The following is a 27,068-nucleotide window of genomic DNA, read 5'->3' as shown; positions in this document are numbered from 1 at the left end:
GTCGGCCGGTCCGAGCAAGAGCTCAACCTGCATATCTGAAGGACTTTGTTACTGACTTTCATGCTTAGGTGCTTAGCCATCTCTTTCTACTTATAGTTCCTGTACACAGAGTTTGTTTAGTTCTAAAAAGGGGGGGAAATGTTATGTCCTGTATGTCCTGTGTTCTGCCGCTAGGCTATGTGGTTATCTGATGTGCGCATGCGTTGTGAGAGTGAGTGGCACAAGATAGTAAACTGTGGTGATCCGTTCAAGCCGTGTGTGTGACCTTCACTTGTTGTTTATATAACTCGCCTAAGCAAACACAACAGAAACACATGCAGTCATCATTGCTCTGCACAAAAAGGGATTCACAGGCAAGGCTATTGCTGCTAATAAGATTGCACCTACATCAACCATTTATTGGATCATCAGAAACTTCAAGGAGAGAGGTTCTATTGTTGTGAAGAAGGCTTCAGGGCGCCCAAGAAAGTCCAGCAAGCGCCAGGATCATCTTCTACAGTTGATTCAGCTGCGAGATCGGGGCACCACCAGTGCAGAGCTTGCTCAGGAATGGCAGCAGGCAGGTGTGAGTGCATCTGCATGCACATGCAGTGAGGCGAATACTTTTTGAGGATGGCCTGGTGTCAAGAAGGGCAGCAAAGAAGCCACTTCTCTCTATGAAAAACATAAGGGACAGACTGATATTCTGCAAGGGGTACAGGGATTGGACTGCTGAGGACTGGGGTTAAGTCTTTTTCTCTGATGAATCCCCTTTCCGATTGTTTGGGGCATGCGGAAAAAAGATTGTCCGGAGAAGAAAAGGTGAGCGCTACAATCAGTCCCGTGTCATTGCCAAAAATAAAGCATCCTGAGACCATTCATGTGTGGGGTTGTTTCTCAACCAAGGGAGTGGGCTCACTCACAATTTTGCCTAAGAACACAGCCATGAACAAAGAATGGTACAAAAACATCCTCTTCTCCCAACCATCCAAGAACAGTTTGGTGATGAACAATGCCTTTTCCAGCATAATGGAGCACCTTGCATGAGGCAAAAGTAATAACTAAGTGGCTCGGGGACCAAAACATCAACATTTTGGGTCCATGGCCAGGAAACTCCCCAGACCTTATCCCATTGAGAACTTGTGGTCAATCCTCAAGAGGCGGGTGGACAAACAAAAACCTACAAATTCTGGCAAACTCCAAGCATTGATTATGCAAGAATGGGCTGCCATCAGTGAGGATGTGGCCCAGAAGTTGATTGACAGCATGCCCGGGCGAATTGCAGAGGTCTTATAAAAGAAGGGTCAACACTGCAAATATTGAGTCTTTGCGTAAACTTAATGTAATTCAATAAAAGCCTTTGACACTTTGAAATGCTTGTAATTATACTTCAGTATACCATAGTAACATCTGACAAAAACATAAAAATCACTGAAGCAGTAGACTTAATAGAAAATTTATATTTGTGTCATTCTCAAAACTTTTGGTCACGGCTGTAAACTTTGAAATTAACTGTTATTTTATGTTATGTTATGTATAAAGGCTTATTCGTTTTTAATGCTAATTTATCTTGGATATTTTGAAAAGTTTGTTATATTTTTATGTTTTGTGTTTACCATCATATAAAAGTGTGGTGCTTAAGCCGTGGTAGGTTACGGAGCAGTCATGATGTGTGTTGCATTATTTTATGAGCAATAAATGTGCTAATACCAGTAGATCAGTCTCAGATTACATGTTCATAATATAGTATTCAATTTATAGGTTACATGTAACAAAAAAACGCTACCAAATATTTTTTATATAAAAAGTTTAATTAACATAACAGTGTGTTTTTGTGTACATATTTAACATATTAAGTACATATTAAGTTCTGTTAATTTACAGTAATTCCATAAAAATGTAAGCGCTACAGTTACCCCAAACTCATTAGTATTTTAAGGTTAACACATAAAATGAATTTGCAGACTGAAATGAAATAAAGGCAATTAGATTCCTCAATTTATATTGAGTAAATTGAACAAAAAATAAGACTTTATCAGCAATTTTTAGAGGACTATAACAAATTTAAATATGTACATTTGCTGCAGTACATGAGGGAAAAGCTCTTTTGCGCACTGTCTTAATATTTAATCCATAGATTACAGGATTACAAATAGGTGGAACTATAACCAGTTCTAAAGCCAAAAAATGTCGCAGACTCTCTGGAATGTCATTAGCACCATATCTGCTATAAATGACATCAAAAAGCAAAGCAAAGGTGAAATTTATCAGTGATAGTACATGTGGCAAACATGTTTGCCAAAATTTTCTTCTATTTTCTAGAGATGCTTTACATGCAGCGATGAGTTTAACATAGGACAGTATAATAATAACTGCACAGCATACAAATATGACAGCAACAACATAGCCGTAAAAATTATTAACAAAAGATGATGCACAAGACAGTTTTACAATTGACCAGTTGTCACAATATAATTTGTCTATGTGGTTTTTACAAAATGTCCTCAGATTTGATAACAGGACTGCTGGAATCACACAGCAGTTGGGTACGATCCAAGAAACAAAAATTAATTTGCAACAAGTGCTTTTAGTTAATTTGGAATGATAATCCAAAGGTCTGCATATGGCTACATATCTGTCATATGACATGACTGTTAATATTGTAAACTCACAAAGTAAAGAGCTGTAGATAACAAAGGTTTGCAGAGCACACATGTAAGAGGAGATCACATATGAATCCAAGATTAGATCAGATAAAATTTTAGGGTAGAATCCTGAGGCTCCATATACTCCGTTCATACACAGATGAACCAAGAATATAAACATTGGTTCATGAAGAGATTTCACCATGATAATAACTGAAACAAGTCGGAAATTAATTGACAATATTAGCAAATAGAGGAAAAGAAAACAAGTGAAATACGCATGTCGAAATGATTTTGATTCTTTGGGCACCATAAGAGTGAACATCACAGGATAAGAAGAGTTCTCCATCAAGATAATGTATATGCATAACCTAAATAATATATAACAACAATATTATTGCAAGACAAACAGCACCCAAGACAATGTTACCAAATATTTGTCACAAAGTTAAATACATTGTATCAGTGCCAGATGTGTCTGTTGATGTTGGAAAGAAATCATAAAATTTGAAGTAGTGAAGTAGAAGATCAGACTCGGCAGAATATCAGACTCAGAAATCATGTGCGTGGCTTTGTGGAGCCTGGAGGCTTGGTTATTATTGCTTTTTATAGATGAAATAACAGACATTATAAAATATCTTGGGACTAATTACACTCAATGTGGAAGCTTGGATAAAAATAGCCAAATAAAAAACAGGAAGAAAACAAACACAAATAATTTACAAATAAAGAAAATACCAGAAATTGTGAGGGCAGCATGTATATAGCAAGAAATGTATTCCTCGTGGTTATACTGCTCACGTTTAACAACTTGGCTTTCTTTTCAGAAAAAAAACTGGAATATAAGCTTGTTGTATAATATAGCCTTTTAAAAACAAACTAGTCACAGCACATATGACATTGCATGTGACACTACTGAATGAAGTATCTACTTTAAAGGAGTATGTTCTAGTATAAATGTCCGCTATGTGTTTATTGTCTGGTGACCCTCTATGCTGATCTACTAACAGTAACTGGGAAAATAGCTTACCCAGGTGTAACAAATACAATTTAACCACAAGGAATACATTTCTTGCTGCCTCTATCACTTACAATTTAAAGGACCACGACTCACAGTTTTTCATTGTTTTTTTAATTGATTAACTATTACATTTGGAATTTGGTGTTTCCTCAGCTCCCATGGCCTAGTGTCCATCCAATGCATACTGAGAAATGTCAGTGGAAGCTGCTGATTGTTGCATACTATTTAGTATGGAAATAGGTGATTTTGGATGCAGTCCATCTGACATCTTAAAGTCCCAGTGAAATAAAAAATGACAATTCTTATTTTTTTCATGAAATATTACAGCGTTTATAGTAAATAGCTTATCAATGTGGGCCATTTTCTTTTTAAAATTAATGTACCCTCATAATCTTCAGTTAAAATCTGAAAATGCATTTCTGCCCTGAAATGACTATCCATCTCAAATGACATAAATTAGACTGCTTGGCTGGAGCATCCGTAAACTCCTCCCCTTCAACTGTCAGTCTGCTGCCAGCTTCATTCTAAATCATCCATCCTTCATTACACATCCAATCAATTCGCAAAAACGCAAGCGACGCCCACTAATTTTCTCCTTTGAAATTCCTTTTCATTATAAAATGTGTCCGAATATGGAAGTAAAAACGATCGCAACTTCCGGTTCACGAGGACTTTAATGTTTAGTAAAAGTAAATCTTTAAATTAATCAATAATACAAGTTTTGTTTTATTAGCCCTGTTGAAAAAAACAGCATAATGCTGGTTTGGTATGTTTTGATGCTGGTTTGTGCTGGTTTAAGCTGGACATGTGCTGGTTTAAGATGGTCCTTAGCTGGTCATGTGCTGGTCCATAACTGGTTTAAGATGGTCAAACCAGCATCAAAACATACCTAACCCAGCAAATGCTGGTTTTTTCAACAGGGAGCTGAAAACAAAGTTGTTGAAAAATGAACATCTCTAATTGAAGTGCTTTTAAAACATGTATTTTATGACCACTGGTATTTTACGATTCCATTAAGTTTTTTTGATAGAAGTACATTTGCTAGAAGTTCATAGTGAATTATTAAGCATATCAGTGGGATTGGGCAAAATCACATGCTAGTTGTGTTTTTAGCTGGATGAAAGACAGAAGTAATCTCGCTATCCCCTTCCACAACAGTGTCAAACAGCAGTTTATCTGATCTGTCTATTTTTCCAATTCCACATAATTAAACAAAACTAATATTTTAGAATGATTTTATAATACATTTATTAAATGTTATACTATACAATTTAGTAAAATGAACCTGTAGAGTTCATTGCAGTGTCACAGCCATCTCTAAGCCGCGACAAAGAAGGAAGCCACAATTCGGATGGCGCTAAAAAAATAATGCATTTTATTAACATAAGAATAAACTAAAATAAACTATAATAAAATAAAATCAACAGAAAAATAACAAAGGCCCAGAGAGAGCCGGAAACCAAGAGCAATGAATGAAGGCTGCTTAAAAGAACGCTGGCAGCAGCCTCATCACAGGTGGAACCACTCTCACTAATCACATCACCAGCCAAACTCCGTCCTGCAAAACAAAACCAAACAGAACAAGAACAAGAACAAACCAGAGACAAAGAATTTCCAGGATTCATAACAGCATAAACATTCATTGCATGAATGCAAGGGCGGCTGGTCCATTAGGGCGATACACCACCAAATTGCGAAAACAAGTGATTTTTTTCTGTCATGTTGCACATTTACCACAGTGTACCCCCAACAGTGTTACGCTTGCTGCCACCTTTCTAAAGTGTAGCCCAAGCAGCATCAGGTCACATTCTGAAGAGTACCGGGCTAGCCCTTAACATGCTTTCGTCATCACACCCAAACTTAACTTGAAACGATTGGACAACTCTCGACCCCCGGTATAGTGAAAGATTATGACATTAAGACAGAACTACAAGGTTTCAGGTATTTTTTTTATATAAAACATTTTTTATTTTTCATTCTGAGCTGAGCTGACCAGATCGATGTGATTGACAAATTCATAGCATAAGTAAAGTGATAGAGACATGTCCAGCTGCGGAACCACAGCAACATTTTCAGAACCACGGCTACAGAACGGAAGTGATGGCGGAGAAAACTGTGAGTTTTGTACAATGTCTTTTGAATTTTGTATTAAATAACGATCGTATATGACGTTATTTGTTAAATATTGAATTTGTGCATGACTGTATCAACTTCCTGAAGCTTAAAGTTGTTGCCATGTTTTATTGTACAGAACATTTTTTTCTGTAGACGGTTCGATTACTTTTCAGAGCACATGTATTTGGGCATTACCTTTATTTTAAGAAATATAAGGGTAGTTGGCGGATTAATCGTACATGTGTCCTATGGTGTGACAAAGCAAAATTTAGAAAACAAGATGTTAACATTGCATTGTTTTAATAATGGCTTTATTTATTGTATATAATAGCATATGGCAGATTTATCTTTATGTACTCATAGTTATTTTAAAAATTAGCGTTTTAGTCTATCAACTACCCATAAATAGTTTATTCCACTTCCCTTTGTTATATGCATTGCTTGTGAGTTGATTTTACTTATCGTCGAGGTTTTTAATCGGATTTCATATCACTGCTGATATAATTGTGTTTTGCATTTATCTCTTGTAGAGACATCCAACGATTCAGCAAGGTAATTCTTTACCTGAGTTGCAGCAATGTACCAACTGTTGCAGGAATTGCCACTGTCCTTTTTGCTCGGCCAGTGTGTTTAAGCCAGCCAAACTGGTCAAATTAAAAATTGTAATTTTTATAATTTGTTTTACAGTATGCATGTTTGATTTAAATGATGTTTCGTTTAAAATAATGCTGCAGTTTTTTTAACCATAAAACAATAAAACGAATACAATCATACAAAATGCACTCAAGTTTGAAACATTATTTCTAACACCATCAACAGGAACACAATAAGCTAATACAATGAAACACATTCATTATACAATAATTCTACACAAGATTGATGTTTTAAATGGCTTTTTGTACCATACCTTAATGTATTATTATAACTCACACATGTAAGACCTGAAAAGCAGCCTTATTTAAGAATAAGACGTTTTCGCGTGTAACAATAGCAAATCACACTCCAAGACTCTAGGTGGCGCGACTTCGTCTAAGAACGAAAGCTCCACCCCCTCATTCTGTGACACTATTGAAGTGATAGAGGACACGATTTATACGTTGTCTGTGCACTTATATTGGACAGATCATCATGATTATAATTTATTTAATCTATTACCTCGTCGCCCTCTACATCAACACTAGCATCTAATTTTACTACAGTTTACTTTAGTAAGTAATACTGTATACTACTGTATTTTTCATGTGAACTGGCACTTTATTACTGTAATAAATCCACATTAAATTTAAATTAATTTATAAATGCTATAAGTACATGCTTTGATTGTTTGAATGGTTGAATGTGTCAGTTTTAGCTTAGAGGTGATAATAAATGGTTATATTACCTATCAAATTACATTCACAATTACATTCAGTCCCACATTACTGACGGTGTAATTTTTAGATTATTGTGCCTGCGACAAAAACCATACGCCACTGCATTAATGAGTGCATCCAGGTTCACAGCTCTGCAACAGTAATGATTGATTGTATTTGTGCTCATACTTTTGTTCTATCAAAGTCTGAAATTTTGATGTCATTCTTTTCTTCAATCTGTACTGATAAAAACATTTGCCATGTAAGATAGTAGCATCATAAAACAATGTTTTCTTATTTTATTCCTTTTTATTTCCCCTTTGATTTTCTGTGCAAACCTTTTTTCTTTTAAAGAATCAGATAAGTAGATTAAAGGAGAGTGAGTGAAAAGCACCCTTGGGGTTTAATTAAAGCTGCACAGAAACTTTTCTAGGAGGGAATAGAAAAGTTATTTATAAGCATGTCAATGACCTTGGAGCCTCCATTTCATGCAGCTCTTGTTTGGGATTACCGCTTGTTTTACAGTTATGCTTGTTATATTCTGTTCAATTTGTTAAATCCAAGCTGTGGAAAAAGTCATGAATTTACAATTTATTTAGGATATATTTGCTCATTTAAATCACTGTATTCTGATCATATTAAAGAAACAAATGTCCATGTATTTTACAAAAGGACATATGTAACTTGTTATGCATTACATAATGGATAATATAAGCTCTGTAAAATTCACTCTGATGGAACCCAAAAACTCTAAATCATACAGGCATGTATATTTCACTTGCTTTCTGGCTCTCTATATCATGATACTGTTTCTGAACATTTGGCTCTGTGTTGTTATTGCTTTGGAGAGAGCTCTTCATGAACCAATGTACATTTTTCTGTGCAATTTATGTATAAATGGAATATATAGAGCCATGGGTTTCTATCCTAAATTTCTGCATGATTTAATACTGGATTCATATGTGATTCCTCCTTACATGTGTGTTATACAAACTTATGTGATTTACAGTTCAGATATGTGTGAATATTGTACATTAACAGTAATGGCATATGACAGACATGTGGCCATATGCAAACCTTTGAACTATCAAACAAAGCTGAACAGATTTTCTTGTTTGATATTACTTGCTTTCTGTTGGACTGTGCCATTTGTTACTTCGCTTATTGGTGTTTCCTTATCAAGCAGGTTGGCATTGTGTAAATATCATATTGATAAATTGTATTGTGACAACTGGTCTGTAGTAAAACTATCATGTGAATCAACTGTTATTAATAACATTTATGGATTTGTTTTAATTATATTTTATTTAGGCCTTTTTGTTGTAATTTTGGTGTCCTATATAAAACTTGTGGTTGCATGTAAAGCATCATTAGAGTGCAGAAGGAAGTTTTGGCAGACGTGTGTGCCTCATCTGTTTTCATTGGTTAATTTCAATGTTGCAATCCTTTTTGATGTGATGTACAGCAGATACGGCTCAAGTGATTTCCCAGAGGATCTCCGTCATTTTTTGGCTTTAGAGATCATTATAGTGCCACCTCTTTTCAATCCTGTAATCTACGGTTTAAAACTCAAAGAGGTTCGCAAAAGAGTCTTAAAGTTATGTGTGCTATAGTGTCTTTTCTGTGTGGTATTCTGTGTAAATAAAATACAACAGTCTTTGTTTATATCAGATTTATTTAAATGATTTTATGGTCACAAGTTTATTTCTTCAAAATTGCTTGTCAATCAATCTTAAGTAATGTGTCATCAGATAGGCTATTTATTGGGTTTTTACAACATAAAACAATTGAAATAAATTGTATTGTGAACATTTGGAACCTGCCCTCAGCTGATTCTCTGAAAACACATTTTAAAACTTCAGGGAAAACCTTCCTTTTAATTTTGTTCTTGTTTTTTTATCTCGTTTTCTGTGCATATAAATCAAACAATCACTTAAAGGGATAGTTCACCCAAAAATGAAAATTCTGTCATCATTTACTCACCCTCAGTTTGTTCCAAACCTGTATTTCTTAGATCCGATGAACACAAAGGAAGATATCTGGAAGAATTTCAATAACCAGACGGTTCTCATCCCCCATTTACTGCCATAGGAAAAATAAATACTGTGGGAGTCAATGGGGGATGTGATCTGTTTGGTTACTGACATTCTTCCAAATATCTGCCTTTGTGTTTAGCAGAACAAAGACATTTTAAAAGGTTTGGAACAATATGAGGGTAAGTAAATGATGACAGAATATTTATTTTTGGGTGAACTTGTCACGAATCTCTGTCATGGTTCTGCCTTCTTGTTTTGAACTTCTAGTCGTGTGGCAGGATCGGGACAGAGCCCTTAGGTTTTATGTGAGAAAGCCATGAGTTGTTTATGTTTTCACATCTCATGTGCTTTCTCACATAAAACCTAAGGGCTCTGTCCCGATCCTGCCACACGACTAGAAGTTCAAAACAAGAAGGCAGAACCGTGACAGAACTATCCTTTTAAATTGTGCGATACACTAAATGACACACTGTGGTTCGTTTTTACAGTACAATAACTATATTTATGCTGTCTCTGTGCAGTGTTTACACAATTTAATTTTTTTTGTCATTCTTAACCCTGGGTAAATGTAATCTTGTGTGATCTTGTTTAATCACACCAACCCCCATCTGCTGGAGGTGGACTAAACAAGACTGCAAAGAGCACTGGTAACTGAAATGAATTGGGTCCCTGCTATGATAACAGCAACAATCTCAAATATTTACAGAACAAGTGGGAACCCAGAGTTCCTTTAGTTTTCCCTGTATCTGTACTGATAAGTAAGCAAAAAACTAAGGCCCTTTCCAGTCGTATGGCAAACCTATCTAATCTACTGCCTATTAGATGTCACTCTGAGAATGACAGGGGTAAAAACAAAAAAACAAAAAACCGGTTACTATGAAATTAGACCTTTTGAACACCCGTTCACTAAAACACAAATCCTTTTTGGTTAATGACCTCATCACCAGTTACAATGGACTTCATGTTTCTAAATGAAACTTGGTTAGATGATAGTTGTAGTGCTACAATCCTCAATGAATCTGCCCCCCATACTTTACTTTTGTAAATGTTTGCAGAGCTATTAGGAGAGGTGGAGGAATAGCTGCTCTAAAGATCTCTTTCAACGCAAGCAAGTGTTACTTGATGACTACCTGGCCTTTGAATACTTGATTATTGCTTTAAAAGGTGGACCACGCATTCGGTTTACAATTATTTACAGACCTCCCAAATACTCCCCAGTCTTTGTTGATGACTTTTCAGAACTGCTATCAGCTATTTCCTCAGAATTTGACTGCTTTGTTATTGCTGGAGATTTTAATATTCATGTAGACAAGACAGAAAACAACACTGCAAATGAACTCTTAAATGTTTTAAACACTTTTGATCTGATCCATCATGTGCACGGTCCCACACACAATCCTGGACACACTCTGGATCTGCTCATTAGCAAAGGTCTAACGATTTATCCACTACTATTAGAGATGTGGCGCTGTCTGATCATTTCTGTATTTTCTTTGATATATCAATCAGTCCTGCCACTGAAGATAGACCCATCTCTGTAAAAAAGAGATTCATAAATGAGAACGTCTTGGTTACGGATGTAACCTCAGTTCCCCGATGGAGGGAACGAGATGTTGTATCGAGCCGACAGATGGGGTTCGTCCCTGAGAACCAATCGCTTCCTACTTCTTAGAAAAGGCCAATGAAATTGGCGAATGAAATTTGCATGCCGGACTCCGCCCCCGGATATCCAGGTATAAAAGGGAGACGGCGTGCTCATTCATTCACCTTAGTTCTGAGGAGCCTGAGACCTCTCACAACTGCTGCAGTGGGCAGCACGTGTTGTGGCAAGAAGGATACAACGTCTCGTTCCCTCCATCAGGGAACTGAGGTTACATCCGTAACCAAGACGTTCCCTTTCTGTCGGTCTCTCGACGTTGTGTCGAGCCGACAGATGGGGGTTCCTATAGAAAACGCCACAACACTGTGCCCTGTCACAAACTCTAGTGAAGCGACGGTGACTAGCCTGGGCGTGTCAGCTGTGAGCGCTACAGCAAAATTGTAACCTACCAGTAGGTAGGTAGGGGGTCCCAGAGCTTTACTTGAAAGGTGGGAAGGCCCCTGCCTTAGGCCTCACAGGCGGCGACCTTGTTTCACTAACAGCGAGAAGCCGCCTGGTACTGTAAGGCCACTGGGTAAGCGCTACTTCCTCAAGAGACCACTTCCTACCGGAGGGAGGAGTTTAGTGGAGATACCAACATGGTCTCACCGATGGGGGAGAATTCATGGAAAGAATGTGCGGACTGAAGGAGTTAATCGCGAGGTGGAGGTCCACCTAGGGAAGGTCATGGGTTACCAAGGTGGGAACCAATCATGAGTATACATCAGATGGAACCGACCTGCTGGGGGGTTACAACGTCTGGTAGCACTAGGTCCGGTTAGAGCTATGTTGTGGATAACTCAGTTGGTACCCGGCCTAAGGGGCAGGGCTGCTCTGCCCAGCCCGCCCGCAGGAGGTGCTTGCTTAGTGATGGATGGAGTGCCTGTTCTTCACCCAGTGGGGGAAGAAGGGAGGCTAGTTTAGTACGCTGACCCCCTTAGGAGAAAGGAGGGAAGGTACTGTCGTAGGCGTACACCCTACCGGCCGCCAGTCTTGCCTGATGCCTGCAAGACTCGAGCTGATACCGGTTTTATGCGGAGGCTGTAGGACCTCACGAAGGTGATGGGTGTAGCCCAACCCGCAGCTCTGCAGATGTCTGCCAGAGAGGCGCCTCGAGCCAGTGCCCACGAGGAGGCTGTACTCCGTGTGGAGAGAGCTCTCACCCAGTGGNGCGACCTGAACCAGACACCGATGCGCTCTCTTGTCAGCTTGACGCCTCGCGGAGAGTGGCGACTCCACCCCCGCGCAGTCAGCTCATTGCGTACCAGTTCGGGCGTGGCTCGAGGTAGTCCTGTTCGCCTCCCTGGACACCACCCATTGCCCGCTAGGGTGCTCCCGTCCGAGGACCCCCTCGGCAAGGATGCTCTAGCGCACAGCTGGCCAGTGAGGACAAGTGGAAGTACGCCTTCCCCCCAGTGAGCCTCATTGCACAGACTCTGTGCAAGGTCAGGGAAGAGGAGCATCAAGTGTACTAGTTGCGCCATACTGGCCCAACTGGACTTGGTTCTCGGAGCTAATGCTCTTGACGACAGCTCCCCCCTGGCTGATTCCCCTGATCGAAGGACTGCTTTCCCAGGGGAAGTGCACGATTATGGCATCCCAGGCCAGACCTCTGGAACCTCCATCTGCCCCTGGACGGGATGAGGAGATTCTGAGTGGCCTTCCCCCTGCGGCAGGTTAAGGACCATTCACTCAGGCTAGGGCCCTGGCCACTAGGCGGCTATACGCCTGTAAGTGGTGCCTCTTCTCATCCTGGTGCTCTTCTCGAGAGAAGACCCGCAGAGTTGCTCGATTGGAAACGTGCTGTCCTTCCAGAGACTCCAGAGTAATCTCTCCCCTTCCACACTGAACGTGTATGTAGCCGCTATTGCCGCTCATCAGACCCAGTTGCTGGTAAGTCTCTAGGACAGCACAACCTGATCAATTGGTTCCTAAGGGGTGCGGGAAGGCACTGCCTCACCCGCGCTCCGTACCCTCTTGCGACCTTGATGCGTCCTGGAGCCCCTCGGAGATGCCGCTCTTTCTCACCTCTGATGAAGACGGCTCTCGGATGGCGCTCAAGAGGGTAGCGGACCTAAAAGCATTCTCCTGTCCACAGATTGCCTAGAACTCGGGCCCGGTGATTTCTCACGCTATCCTGAGACCCCGGCCCGGCTACGTGCCCAAAGTTCCCACCACTCCCCCTACACCAGGTGGTGAACTTACAGGCGCTCCCCACCGGGGAGGAAGACCCAACCCCATCCGTGTTGTGTCCGTACGCGCATTGCACCTCTGCTTGGTACCGCACGCAGAGCCACAGGAGCTCTGAGCAGCTCTTTGTCTGTTTTGGAGATCAGCAGGGAGGGCTGTCTCAAACAGAGATTGGCGCACATGGATCATGGATGCCGTCACTACGGCGTACCTGTCCTAAGATCGCCCGCGCAAAAAGAGATTCATAAATGAGAACACCAGTGAGCTATTTATGAATGTTATGTTTTTGTCACCAAATATATCTGCAGACTCTATGGATGTTCTCCTCGATAGCTTTAATGCAAAAGTTAAAAATGCTATCGATGCCGGTGCTCCAGTAAAGGTCAAGGCGATAACTGGCAGGCGTAAAGCACCCTGGAGAAACACACCAGCAGTACAAAGCATGAAAAGAACATACAGAAAAGCTGAGCGTATGTGGCGAAAAACAAAGCTTGAGGTTTACTATAACATCTATAAAGACAGTCTGCATGCCTTCAATGTTGACTTGGGCAAAGCTAGACAGAACTTTTTCTCTAACATTATAAACTGCAACATAAATATCACTCGCACTCTTTTTGCAACTGTAGAGAGACTTACAAATCCCCCGAGTCAAGTTCCCATAAATGCTGTCTGATGAAAAATGCAATGAGTTTGCAACTTTTTTCCTTGAGAAGATCAATAATATCAGAATGGAAATCAGCAAAGCTCCATGCGGCAGTCAGGTCAGTCTGACTTCAGTACAACACCGTCAGAAATTAGTAACTCTGTCTGAATTTCAGACAATTGATCACAAAACCTTGGAGGAAACGGTACAGCATCTTAAAGCGTCAACTTGCAGCCTTGACACACTTCCCACATCCTTTTTCAAAAGTGTTTTACTGTTTGGAAGCAGATCTCCTAAAAATAGTAAATACTTCACTGCTTTCAGGAACTTTCCCAGAGTCCCTAAAAACTGCAGTTGTCAAACCTCTACTAAAAAGGAGCAATCTAGACAAAACCTTACTGTCTAACTACAGACCAATATCAAATCTTCCGTTCATAGGCAAGATCATTGAAACGGTTGTCTTCAATCAGCTGACCAAATAAACTCAAATCGCTACCTGGACAATTATGAGCCTGGTTTCCGTCAGCATCACAGCACAGAGACAGTGCTCATAAAGATAATAAATTATATTCGATTGAATTCTGATTCAGGCAAAATATCAGTTCTGGTATTATCTCAGTGCTGCACTGTAACAAATTGCTGTAAAAACTACAGCGTTATTTCACAGAAGCTGCCTGTTCTTTAAATAATACAGAATATTGCTGTAACGTGCAATGCATTCTGGGGTCACGTGACGGATTAACTCAAATGTACAGAATATTGCTGTAAATTTTAAATCTACAATGGCGGGATGATCTTCAACAGTTGAGATTCGGGTAGTGCGCAAGATGAGTGATTCACATCTGTGGTAAGTGACTTATTAAGTTTTTTTTTTCCATATTTGGTATCTATGATACTGGTATATAGAGGTATCTACATTCGCGGTTCATATAACCCCGGATTCACGCATCCTCCATCCGCGGGGAACAAAGGAGTCTTGCGCGGGGTTTCAGCAGCGCGGTCGCGGTAAGATTTCAAACATTCTCCATCACTATAGCACCTGAGGACAAAAGCTTTTTATGTTATTTAGAGTTTTTGTCCACACCAGGAGCGAAGGCGGTATGTGACGAGCTACAGTCCATTGTATTAGTAAGATGACGGTTGTTTTTTTAATGTTGATACATTTTTTATATAGGCTAAACATTTTGTTTTTCCTGACCCTTTGATATTAATCCAGAGAGTGGAACAAGGAGAAGCGTCATCTAAAATGACAGGATACAGAAGAAACAGGTTACAGTGAACCCGCATGTTGCCGCTCTTCTATAAGCACAATGAGGAATTTTCAGTGTAATCGATGTACACACACACACGCACGCACGCACGCACGCACGCACGCACGCACGCACGCACGCACGCACACACACGCACACAGATCTCACCATTGAATTACATCATTTTATTATTCTCTGTCTCTGACTGTATACAGGTGCATTTCAAATTAGAATATCATGAACAAGTTCTTTTTCTTTTGTAATTTAGTTACAAAAAGCAAACTTTCTTATATTCTACATTCACTATGCACAAAGTGAAATATTTGAATAGTTTTTTTTTGTTTTTATTCTGGTGGCTACGACTTACAGCAAAAAATAAATTGGAATTTTTAGCCCAGGTGAGACGCTGCTGACGCTGTTTCTGGTTCGGAAGGAACTTGGTTTTAGGAATGTGAGAGCTGTTGCCTATTTCCTTAAGACATCTACATTTTTTGAGAAACTGGATTTTTTTTAGCTGATAGTCGTAGCCATCAGAATTAAAACAAAACTCTTGAAATATTTCACTTTATGCTTTATGAATCTAGAATGTAAGAAAGTTTCCTTTTTGGAATTAAATTACAAAAGAAAAATGACTTGTTCATATTCTACATTTTTTAGATGCACCTGTATGTCGTCCCTCTGCATCAGTGATCTTCATCTGTCTCTAAAGTAAAGATAAAATTATGAAGTAAAAATACAATTATATAAAATATAAATTGAATTGAACATCTATCATTATTCTCTTTATTCTTTTCCATAGTTCTAACTACTTGTTGTGCTCTGATGGATCAAGATGTGGACCGTTTTACAGACTCACTTGGGCCTTGTTTTGCGATGTTGTTACATGATGGATATGTTGGTTAACATGTTGTTTAAACATGAATGCTTAAACAATCATTGTTTAAAAAGCCATGTTGGCTGCTATGAAGTTGTAACTGAATAAAAATATTTCATGTACAACAAGGTACAAAATTCGTCTGTAATGTATTTTTAAAGTTGTATCAATTTTATTCATTTTTTTAAGATACAAGGATTTTGCAAACAATTATTTTAATGTATTTTATGAAGTAAAAGCTTAAGTTATATGCATTATACAACTCCGATGGATTAAATTTAAATTTTAGCTAACAGTAATAATATGCAAAACATACTGGATATACAGTAATTTATGTATTTCTTCTAAATACAGTAAATTAAAATTAAGCAATTTGCTGTGAAAAATACAGCATTATACTGTTGTTATTAAAATGTACAGTTTTTCCTGTATTCTGCGATTACAGTAAATGCCTGTAAATTAAATTACAGTACTGTGGCTGGCTGTTTTGCATCACCTCATGTATAAAAACGAAATAGCTATATTGTCTACTCCACTTAACATATTCTATCACAGTTCAACATTCCTTTCCAATGGTATAGTTTTAATTAGCAGGGGAACATTTTACATTGTATGGGTAAAATTATCGATTTTTCTTTTATGCCAAAAATCATTAGGATATTAAGTAAAGATCATTTTCCATGAAGATATTTTGTAAATTTCCTACCCTAAATATATAAAAACTTTATTTTTGTGAGTAGATGGCCTGCTACAGTCCCTCTGATTAACAACTTCAAAGGCAATTTTCTCAATATTTAGATTTTGTTGCACCCTCAGATTTGAGTTGTATCTCCGCCAGATATTGTCCTTTCCTAACAAACCATACATCAATAGATGTTTATGTTTATTCAGCTTTCAGGTGATGTAAACCTCAAATTGACCCATAAGACTAGTTAGTCCAGGGTCACATTTAATAAAGTAACGTTTTAGGTTACATGTAGTTTATATTCTATACTAAATTACCAAAAAAAAAAAATTATATTGCAGTTTTTTTAATATCTATTTTTATTCTATAGCCATTTTTGCTGATCGACTCACATATTGTGAATCTGATAGTTGGTTAGTAAGATAATTGTATTTAAAGCTGTGCTATAAAAATTGAAATAAGGAATGCGCCATGGAAGCACAAGAAAAGCTAAAATGTTGGTGTTAAAGACACAAAAGACATTTCCACAATGAGAATTCTTAATTCATTTCATGTACATTCAAAATGATATTGTTAGGGATGTCTCTGCTAGCCAGTTCTACTGTACTGTATGACAAGTGTGAGCTTTCATAATTCCTTGTTAAAAAGAGTAGTCTTAATGCGATTGTCAGTAACTGCAGACTTTTGTACTTTATGCAGATCATAAGGGCAACACACTCAGTTTCTGCCAATCTCATATTAATCTTGAATGCCTATACAGTAATATTGCATACGTCGTATCTTCGAAGAGTGTTTAGTTTGATCAAATTTACAAAAGACAGATACAGCTGTGCGATTATTTTGCACAGCTGTGCAAACCCATGACCTTGGCATTGCTAGTGCTATACTCTAACCACTGAGCCACAGGAAAGCTGTTACATTACAAATGCTTAAAGCACTTAAATCTATTTAAAACAATTCATGTTATTTGCAGCAATGCATGAACCCTTCTGTCATTCAAACCGTCATATCAAAGGTAAAGAAAAAGTACAGAACTGATTTTAAATGGAATTTACCATTAACTTACAATACGAAATGTAAAGAAATAAATGATTGTATAGAATTGTCTATGGACTGCATACAGAACTGATTTTAAATGGAATTCACCATTAACTGCATCAAACAGCAGTTAATCAACAGCAGTTAACAGCAACAAATGTGAAGAAAATAAATATAAATAACAGTAAACATACTGTATTTTTGGTATAAAATCAAAGTGGCATTTTGTTTAATGACAATTCTAAGTTGGTGTACTCAGTTGGTGTAAGTTGGTGTAAATTCAATTTAAGGGCAATCAAGAGCCAACATCTACATAAGTAAAACAAAGCATTTTATTAAGCGATGAATTTCTGTTTCCTTGGAAGGGACTTTGGAGATAAAGGATGGATGGTGAGCAGAAGGACGCAGGAGGGGTGTGGGTTGCAGAAGGTTACAAGTCTCTTTCTGATGCTGTGTTATCAGGCAAACCCTGTACATCAAATACGACCACGTTGCTTTACCTTGTTCTCAGAGTATATCTAGCTATCACATCTCACGCTCAAGCCTGCTGTGTTCACAGAGTAAACTTCCATGTTCGATGAGGTCCTGTAGGAAAAGAAAAAAAATCATAATTGACTAGACAGAGGTTATTGGCTGAAATGAAACTTTAAAAAAAAGGTTGTATGCCTTATGAGAGAGTTGGTATATCAGTATGTTATGTATTAAATTGCCAGTTTATTAGGTAGATCTAGCTAAACCTATGCATTAGTTGTACTGATAAATCCCCGGTAAACTGAAAACTATCTGTATACTGTACATATCCTATTGAGAATTGAGCAGTGTCTCACCTAATCCAAGTTCTTCCACTCAAATTCGGTGAGGTAAGGAAGGATGATACCCTGGTGTTAATAGCTGTTGTTTTTCTCTTCACAATTTCGCCGGTCTTTCGACTCACTCCAGTCTTTGCGGTGCACTTTGTTCCATCCTCTGGATTTATCCTCACTAAAAATCTTAAATTAATAGGGAAATACTTGAAAAAATAGGAAAATAAGTAATAAGCATCCATACGTTTCATACATTACTCAGCCTCTTGTCATTTCAGACCTGCATGACTTTCTTTCTTCTGCAGAACACAAATGAAGATATTCTGAAGAATGTTGGTAACAGCAGCGGCACCCATTTACTTCTATTGTATGAACACAAAATCAGTGCAATGAACGGGTGCCAGTTACCAACAGTCTTCAAAATATCTTCTTTCGTGTTCTGTGGAAGAAACAAAGTCATGCAGGTTTGAATTGACAAGAGGGTGAGTAAATGATGACAGAAGGTTCATTTTTGGGTGAACATTATCAGCCACATAATGACATCCTTGAACACTGCATTTGTGCTTACCACTACACTGAAATGTGTTTGGTTTCTGTGACAGAGCAGGTGTGTGATATCTGAACATGTGAGACTTCAATGCAGAAAACAATGTTCTATGCCACATGAACATCTGTAATTTTTAAAAGTTTTAAAACGGGCAGTATGGTGGTTGCAAACCTTACAGAAATACATATTGCTAGCAGTCTTTCACGGAAAATGCTTATACAAAGTAACTTAGAAATAATACTTTACCTTGCTTTTTGCTCTCATGGGAATAAAAATCAATGTGCGGTTCTCTCAGCTCCGTCGGGAAAGCGCGGTTCTTTTGGCTCCGTCGGGAAAGTTCTCTCAGCCCCGTCGGAAACGTGCGGTTCTCTCAGGTATAAAATATTCGCTGAAATGGCAATGTCCCTCTCAGCTCCGCCGAAAACACACTGTTACATGTTCAGCTCAGGTCAGGTGTTTTCCAGAACTGTGTCTCTCAAATATACTTCCCCGGTAAAAAACCTTCTCTGTGCTGCTGTGGGGTTGCTTTTTCAAAACGCAGGGAAAAGCCTATATGCTATCCCTCAGAAATGAGCAAAATAATTACTTTCTGTTTAAAGACCGTTAGGGGAAATACAGTAAAATACATCAATTTTTAAAAATACAGTAAATCACTGTATTTAGTGTTTGACCTCACACAAAATTCCCACAATGCAATGGAAATTACAGTTATTTACTGCATAGAGAAATTGCTGTATCATACTGGGTGATATAAAATAAATAACTCTAAAAATTACAGAAATGTCTAACAGTGTGGGTCTACGTCAAAAGCTGCGGAACAAGTAGCGTGCCAAACTTTTGGCGGAACAAGAATAATTATAAGAAGTGTGTGTTCGAATAACAATAGTTATGTTTTTTCAAAGCATCACTAATCAAGCAATTTGCTGTAAATATACAGCATTATACTGTTGTTATCAAAAAGTACATTTCATGTATTCTGCGATTACAGTAAATGCCTGTAAATTAAATTACAGTACTGTGGCTGGCTGTTTTGCATCACCTCATATAGAAACTAAATAGCTATATTGTTTACACCACTTAACACATTCTATCACAGTTCAACATTCCTTTCCAATGGTATAGTTTTAAAGACTGTTTAAAGGGCTTTCACATTTGTGACCCTGGATCTGGTCTTAATTAGCACGGGAACATTTTACATTGTATGGGTCAAAATGATTGATTTTTCTTTTATGCCAAAAATCATTAGGATATTAAGTAAAGATCATTTTCCGTGAAGATATTTTGTAAATTTCCTACCCTAAATATATAAAATTTTTATTTTTGTGAGTGGATGGCCTGCTACAGTCCCTCTGATTAACAACTTCAAAGGCAATTTTCTCAATATTTTGATTTTATTGCACCCTCAGATTCCAGAGTTTTCGTTGTGTCTCCGCCAGATATTGTCCTATCCTAACAAACCATACATCAATATATGTTTATGTTTATTCAGCTTTCAGGTGTGTCCCTCATATTATTGCGATGATAAATTTTGCTGTTGCTGATTTTTTGACATCATGTACAGTAGATATGGCTCAAGCAATATCTCACCGAATTTGTGGGACTTTTTGGCCTTGGAGATGTTCATCGTGCCGCCTCTTTTCAATCCAGTAGTCTACGGCTTCAAACTCAAAGAGGTCCGTAAAAGGTTATTGAAATCATGTGTTAACATCAAAAAACAGTAATTGTTGTATGTGCTCTTAAAGTATTGTGTATTGCACAATATTTGCACAACCGATGACCATGCTTTAGGCAGAGTTTGCTGGATAAACAAGCATTATGACATTACTTATTTACATTTAGTCATTTAGCAGACACTAGCATGCAACAATAGGGCAGCAATGCATAAGTGCTACAGAACTGGTCTCAGTTAGCTTAACACAGTGCACAAAACTACTGTATATAAACACACACATGCAGACAATACCTATAGACACTACACACATATACATATGTGACATTACTATTGTGTTTAGATCATTTTATGTGTCACAACCAAATGTAACATGTTTTAAAGGGATGTTAAAATTTCTATAACTAATTGATGATTTTGAAATGGTTAAACAGAGGCCTTCATCTGAATAATTTTCTTTAATTGCTTGCCTGCATCATGATTGGGTTTATGCACATAATTCTTGTTGTTAAATTTTGTGACACGTGAAGATATTTATAAGTAAAAATAGTTTATAATGCAAATCCCTGCTTTCCAATCAAGTAATCTGTAACATTTTAAAATCAGAGAGTCATCTTGACAAATATCCTGATAAAAATTATTGGCAAATGTTTTTGTCTTCTATAGTGTTTTTGCTGTTATTTATTTATTGTCAATACAAAATGTTTACATGGAGCATACAGTAATATATGTAAATATGATCTCATCTCATTGTTAAGATGATTTTGTAGACATTGGTAATTTTAGATTTAGAGCTCCTGTTATGTATAGTCAAACAAACACTGTTATTTTCCGATACAGCAATGCCCCCCATTCGCTTTGAGATCACTATCAAGTCTACTAAAATAATTAAAACAATATTGACCAAATAAAGTAATCCGACTGTTATTGTTGGGAAGAGCCATGAGACCGGTCAAAGGGACAAATTATGTCCCAAGGGTGCAATTACCACACTTTTGATGGTTAATGACCTCTGGGCCTGTACAAGTTATTGCACCATCTCTTTATTTTCGTATATGGCTATTTTCATTGTAGTCCCTTGGCTAACTCAGTGAGATAAACAAGAAGTTAATGAAGAAGTAAAGTTTATCAGGTTAATTAAACTTTTGGTAATGAGTATTTGAATACTAATCATATTTAGACAGATACTTGTGTTTACGAGCTAACAGTACAGTACATTTGAATCAGTTTTATGCTGTATGATGTTATACAGAGTTACTTAAATGACATTTGACGTCACAAATTATGTTATGATATAAAGGCCCATACATGCAGAATAAACAATTAAAGGTGTCGTATAGGTACATAAGTTAACTCATAGTTCACCCCAAAATAAAATCATTTATTTACCCTGTTGTTTAAAACCTGTATATGGTATTTTGGGAAATGTCTCAGTGCTTTTGTTGGTTTGGTTGACAACATTCTTCTAAATATCTTCTTACTTGTGTGTTTTGCAAGTAAGTCATACAGGTTTGGAATGGCATGAGGGTAAATTATGACAAGTTTCATTTTTATGTAACCTATTCTTATGTAGACATATACTGTATAAACGTGCCACATAAGTACAACAGTACTTGGTACTTTTTACTACAAAAATGGCCCCAAACTCACTGGGACGGTACCCCTACAGATACGTATATATTTGGTACCAATATGTACCTCTGAGGAACTAAACATTCTTTGTGTGAATGTGTACTTTAGGGAGCATTTTTGACCATTTTTTCTGAGAGTGAATCAGTCACATTTTTTTGTTAAAACATGTTACCAGGACAGCTTATGTTGAGCGTTTTCTTAACATACCGAAGTGTTCCTCATTGGCAATATTTAAAAGAAAAAATGTCTTCTTGCCCATGTGCCATCATGTTATTGCCATTGGATTGACATTGGCCTACCATGTGAAAGGCCCATTTAAAAGAATCAGTTACTTTCTCCTTATACTGTATATCATAACAGACAAATGAATATCATTTAGGCCTACATTTACAATATTTTGTATATTGTAACAATTGTTCACTGTAGTTCAAGGTAAATCTGTTATACAGCACTGCAGCAGCATGCTAAGCAAAGAGTATAGGGAAATCTGAAAAAGTAGAATTGTGGATTTCCCCAGTTCATAGAAAGATTTTTTTTTCAAACAAACCTAGAAATCCAAATATCAAATTCCTAGAACAATAACTGAAAGAATAAAATAATGACATAACCTAAAAAGTGCTATTTCATTATCAATTTGTTAACTTTGTACATTTGAATTATATTATATTTTAAGTTAAAAGACTGTAGAATGTTTAGTGCACATTTACAAACGGCCTTGTTTTCTTTAAGAAATACACAACAGCACATCTTTAAAATAAACCCCTGAGATTTATGTGCAAGAGATTCATAGAGAATTTGCTATGAGCTATGAGAACTATGTATAGGCATCTTGGTTAACGTTTAAGTCTCTGTTTCATGACTGTTGACATGCACAATGACTCGGGTAAGGAGTGGGTAATAGCAGAACGTACAGAACATACAGTATGCCATTCTTTGTATTATATTTTAAAGCTTGGTCATTTTTAATTGTAACATTAAACAATTGTATCTAATTGAATTTGTGTTGTTCATTTTGCATAGGAACAATTTACAGTTTGTTGTACAATTAATGGATAATTCAACCTATTTTGCAACATATACTCTGATGCAACCTGAAGGATCTAAATTACACAGGCATGTATATTTCTCATTCTTTTTGTTATTTTATTGTCTGATATTGTTGCTGAACATTTGGCTCTTGTTATTGTTTTGGAGAGAGGTCTTCATGAACCAACGTACATTTTTCTGTGCAATTTGTGTATAAATGGGATATTTGGAGCCACATGATTCTACCCTAAATTTGTGCATGATTTAATACTGGACTCTTATGTGATCCCTTCCTACATGTGTGCCTTACAATCTTTTGTGATCTACAGTGCAGTGAAATGTGAATATTGTACATTAGCAGTGATGGCTTATGACAGAAATGTGGCAATATGCAAACCTATCACTATAAACTATCACTCGAAGCTGAACAGATTTACATGTGTCGTGTTACTTGTCTTCTGTTGGACTGTACCATTTGTTACTACGCTTATTGCTCTGTTGTTATCGAATAGGTTGGCTTTGTGTAGATATCACATTGATAAACTGTATTGTGACAACTGGTCAATGGTAAAGCTCTCATGTGAATCAACCGTCGTCAATAAGATTTATGGACTTTTAGGCATTTCATTTTACTTTTGCATTTTTGCTGTAATTATGGTTTCATATATAAAACTTGCAATTGCATGTAAAGCCTCATTGGAGTGCAGAAAGAAGTTTTGGCAGACGTGTGTGCCTCATATGTTGTCATAATATCCCAGAGGGTCTGCGTAATTTTTTGGCTTTGGAAGTAATTATAGTGCCACCTATTTTCAATCCTCTCATTTATGGTTTAAAACTCAAAGAGATTCGTAAGAGGCTCTTGAGACCTTTTAATAATGTTATTAAAATGTCAGGATGAATAATGGGTTTGTTTGTTATTTATTGTATTCTTAGTAACACTAAGTTTACTAATTATTGTAGATGTAAATTGTAGATTGTAGACCAGTGGTAAAACAAATGTTGAATACTAGTAAAAATATGTGTTATGATGTTTACACTTTGTCTATTCATGAGTGTATTATTTGTTTCATCAAAAGGTAGGACAGTGCTATCAAAACATCACTCTGTTTGTTTGAGGCCCATGTGATACAGCAACAGTTTCCAATGCATGTGGAAAAAATTGGAATAAAAAAGAATTAAGATAATTGCACTGTCCTATATACTTATATGTACTTCAACAATTGTTCCATTTAACATGTTTAATGCTCAGGCAAGTATTCCTCCCACAAGAAACGCACTGACTTATCTTGTGCATTTCTATGGGTGGATAGTTTAAAGAATACAGTAGTTCAGAATTACCCAAATTGTGTCCGGCTGAAGAAAGAAAGTCATATGCACCTAGAATGGATTAAAATAATTTTTTGGGTCCTTTCTGTAGCCCTTTTTAACCATTTTTGGTTCCACAAAGATCCATTCAGTCAAAGGTTCTTTAAAGAACCATCTTTTTCTTACCTTTTTTATAATCTACAGAAAAAAAATTTCGCCACAAAAGAACCTTTTGTGAGATAGAAAGGTTATTCAGATGTTAAAGGTTCTTTATGGAACCATTCAGAAAAAAAATCTTCTATGGCATTGGGAAGCACCTTTATTTTTAAGAGTGTATTCCAAGCAATGTGTCCAGTAGCCTACAGCATATTGGATTATTATTTGTCAATAAAAAGCCTTTTCCGGTAGAGTTGGTTTGTAAATGGATAATTAACCCCAAGATATTATAAGCCATCCCTTGGAAATTTCCCAAATGAAAAACCCTTCATATAAGAGCAACCAAACCCTTGTCCCTTTAACTGCAAACACACCTGGCTCCAGATCTGTGGACTAGATTTTTTTGCCTTTTTCTGACTGTGACGAACAGTAACTCTTACATCTCCGACTGTGACAACTTTATTTTCCATTAGAAGCAATGACAACTGAAGCTTCATGAAATGTCTGCTTTCTTTACAGGAGCCATTGAACTTTGAATGATGGAGAACTCTTCTTATCCTGTCATGTTGACTCTTATGGTGCCCAGAGAATCAAAATCATACAGGCATATATATTTTACTTGTTTTCTTTTCCTCTATTTGCTCATATTGTCAATTAATATCCGACTTATTTCTGTCATTATCATGGAGAAATCTCTTCATGAACCCATGTTCATGTTTTTGTGTAATCTGTGTGTAAATGTGATATATGGAGCATCAGGATTCTACCCTATATTTTTGTCTAATTTGCTCTTGGATTCATATGTGATCTCCTCGCACGTGTGTGCTTTGCAATCCTTTGTTATTTACAGCTCTTTAATTACTGAGATTACAATATTAACAGTCATGGCATATGACAGATATGTAGCCATATGCAGACCTTTGGATTATCATTCCAAATTAACTAAAAACACATGTTTGAAATTAATTCTGTTGTCCTGGATTATACCTAACTGCTACACAGTTCCAGCAGCCCTGCTATCAAACTTGAGGACATTTTGTAAATATCACATTGATAAATTGTATTGTGACAACTGGTCAGTTGTAAAACTTTCGTGCGCTTCAAATTTTGTCAATACTCTTTATGGATATTTTCTTATTGTCACATTTGTATCTCATTTGGTTGTTATCATAGTGTCGTACATTAAACTCATCACTGCCTGTAAAGCATCTTTAGAAAATAAAAAAAAATTCTGGCAAACATGTTTGCCACACTTACTGTCACTGATAAATTTTAGTTTTGCTTTACTTTTTGATGTCATGTATAGCAGATATGGTGCAAATGACATTCCAGAGAGTCTGCGTAATTTTTTGGCTTTAGAACTGATTATAGTTCCTCCTGTTGTTAATCCTCTAATCTATGGATTAAATATTAAGGCAGTGCGCAAACGAGCTTTTCCCTCACGTCCTATGTCAAAAGTAAATGTTTATAGTTCAAAAAAGCTGTAAAACATGATATGTATGTATTGAGAAATCGACAGTACGTCAATTTGACTTTATAAATATGCAATAAAATATGCATGAAAGAGTGTGTTTCTCACAAATATATTTCTGGTCTGATATATTCAAACTGTCAAAAATTTAAAATTACATAAAACTGGTTACATTTCTTTGTTTGACAGCAGGTCACACTATCTAAAATATTTTTTCTAACGATTACAGTTTTTTACTAACTGATGACATTTCTTGTTTAGATTTACATTATAAACTTGTTACAGTGTACATGTTAAAATGCGTTTGAAATATGTGTGTCAAGGAGTTATAATGCATAGGCTATGTTGTACATTATTGTTCATATGCAGCAATCAGCAAATGAACGAAACAAGCAAATGGTACAAAACGAACGAGCACAGGTCAGACACAAGGGCATTAAATAAGGGAACAACTGATACTGTGAGCTACTCAGTCTATTCAGTAGGTTGCTTCAGAGGCATAAGTTATACGACAATAAAACAATGCACAACCGACATAAAGTAAATTTACTTTTAATACTCGAGTACTTTTAAAAGCACGTACTTCTGTACTTTTACTTAAGTAAGAATCTGTCTTTACAACTTTTACTGGAGTAATATTTGACCAGTAGCATCTGTACTTTCACTCAAGTAAGGAAGTTGTATACTTCGTCCACCTCTGCATGATTCTACCCTAAATTTGTGCATGATTTAATACTGGAATCTTATGTGATCCCTTCCTACATGTGTGCCTTACAATCTTTTGTGATCTACAGTGCAGTGAAATGTGAATATTGTACATTAGCAGTAATGGCTTATGACAGAAATGTGGCAATATGCAAACCTATCACTATAAACTATCACTCGAAGCTGAACAGATTTACATGTGTCGTGTTACTTGTCTTCTGTTGGACTGTACCATTTGTTACTACGCTTATTGCTCTGTTGTTATCGAATAGGTTGGCTTTGTGTAG

General features: G+C 37.1%; 3 protein-coding genes and 1 pseudogene across 3 annotated transcripts; 3 read left to right on the top strand and 1 right to left on the bottom strand.

The window, feature by feature from the left end:
• Nucleotides 1-2,043: 2,043 nt before the first annotated feature.
• On the bottom strand, nucleotides 2,044-2,973 carry LOC130570679 (olfactory receptor 49-like). Its single transcript, XM_057361060.1, has one exon. It carries the CDS (start codon nucleotides 2,971-2,973, stop codon nucleotides 2,044-2,046), a length of 930 nt encoding a protein of 309 aa, XP_057217043.1.
• Nucleotides 2,974-7,762: 4,789 nt separating this feature from the next.
• Nucleotides 7,763-8,729, top strand: LOC130570334 (olfactory receptor 52D1-like). Its single transcript, XM_057360595.1, has one exon. The coding sequence runs from the start codon at nucleotides 7,802-7,804 to the stop codon at nucleotides 8,723-8,725; it is 924 nt and encodes a 307-aa protein (XP_057216578.1). The 5' UTR covers nucleotides 7,763-7,801; the 3' UTR covers nucleotides 8,726-8,729.
• Nucleotides 8,730-23,166: 14,437 nt separating this feature from the next.
• Nucleotides 23,167-24,042, top strand: LOC130569851 (olfactory receptor 2A12-like; annotated as a pseudogene).
• A 1,102-nt stretch (nucleotides 24,043-25,144) lies between these two features.
• On the top strand, nucleotides 25,145-26,092 carry LOC130569850 (olfactory receptor 52J3-like). The gene has a single exon (XM_057359747.1). The coding sequence runs from the start codon at nucleotides 25,145-25,147 to the stop codon at nucleotides 26,090-26,092; it is 948 nt and encodes a 315-aa protein (XP_057215730.1).
• The last annotated feature ends 976 nt before the right edge of the window (nucleotides 26,093-27,068 follow it).

Source organism: Triplophysa rosa, linkage group LG19, assembly GCF_024868665.1.
Source record: "Triplophysa rosa linkage group LG19, Trosa_1v2, whole genome shotgun sequence".
In the NCBI taxonomy this organism is placed as follows: domain Eukaryota; kingdom Metazoa; phylum Chordata; class Actinopteri; order Cypriniformes; family Nemacheilidae; genus Triplophysa; species Triplophysa rosa.
This window is presented reverse-complemented; position numbering and strand designations above follow the sequence as displayed.

What these genes read in the sequence shown, in the direction of transcription:
- LOC130569850 (XM_057359747.1), top strand. Translation starts at nt 25,145, where the DNA reads ATGGAGAACTCTTCTTATCCTGTCATGTTGACTCTTATGGTGCCCAGA.
- LOC130570334 (XM_057360595.1), top strand. Translation starts at nt 7,802, where the DNA reads ATGCATTACATAATGGATAATATAAGCTCTGTAAAATTCACTCTGATG.
- LOC130570679 (XM_057361060.1), bottom strand. Translation starts at nt 2,973, where the DNA reads ATGGAGAACTCTTCTTATCCTGTGATGTTCACTCTTATGGTGCCCAAA.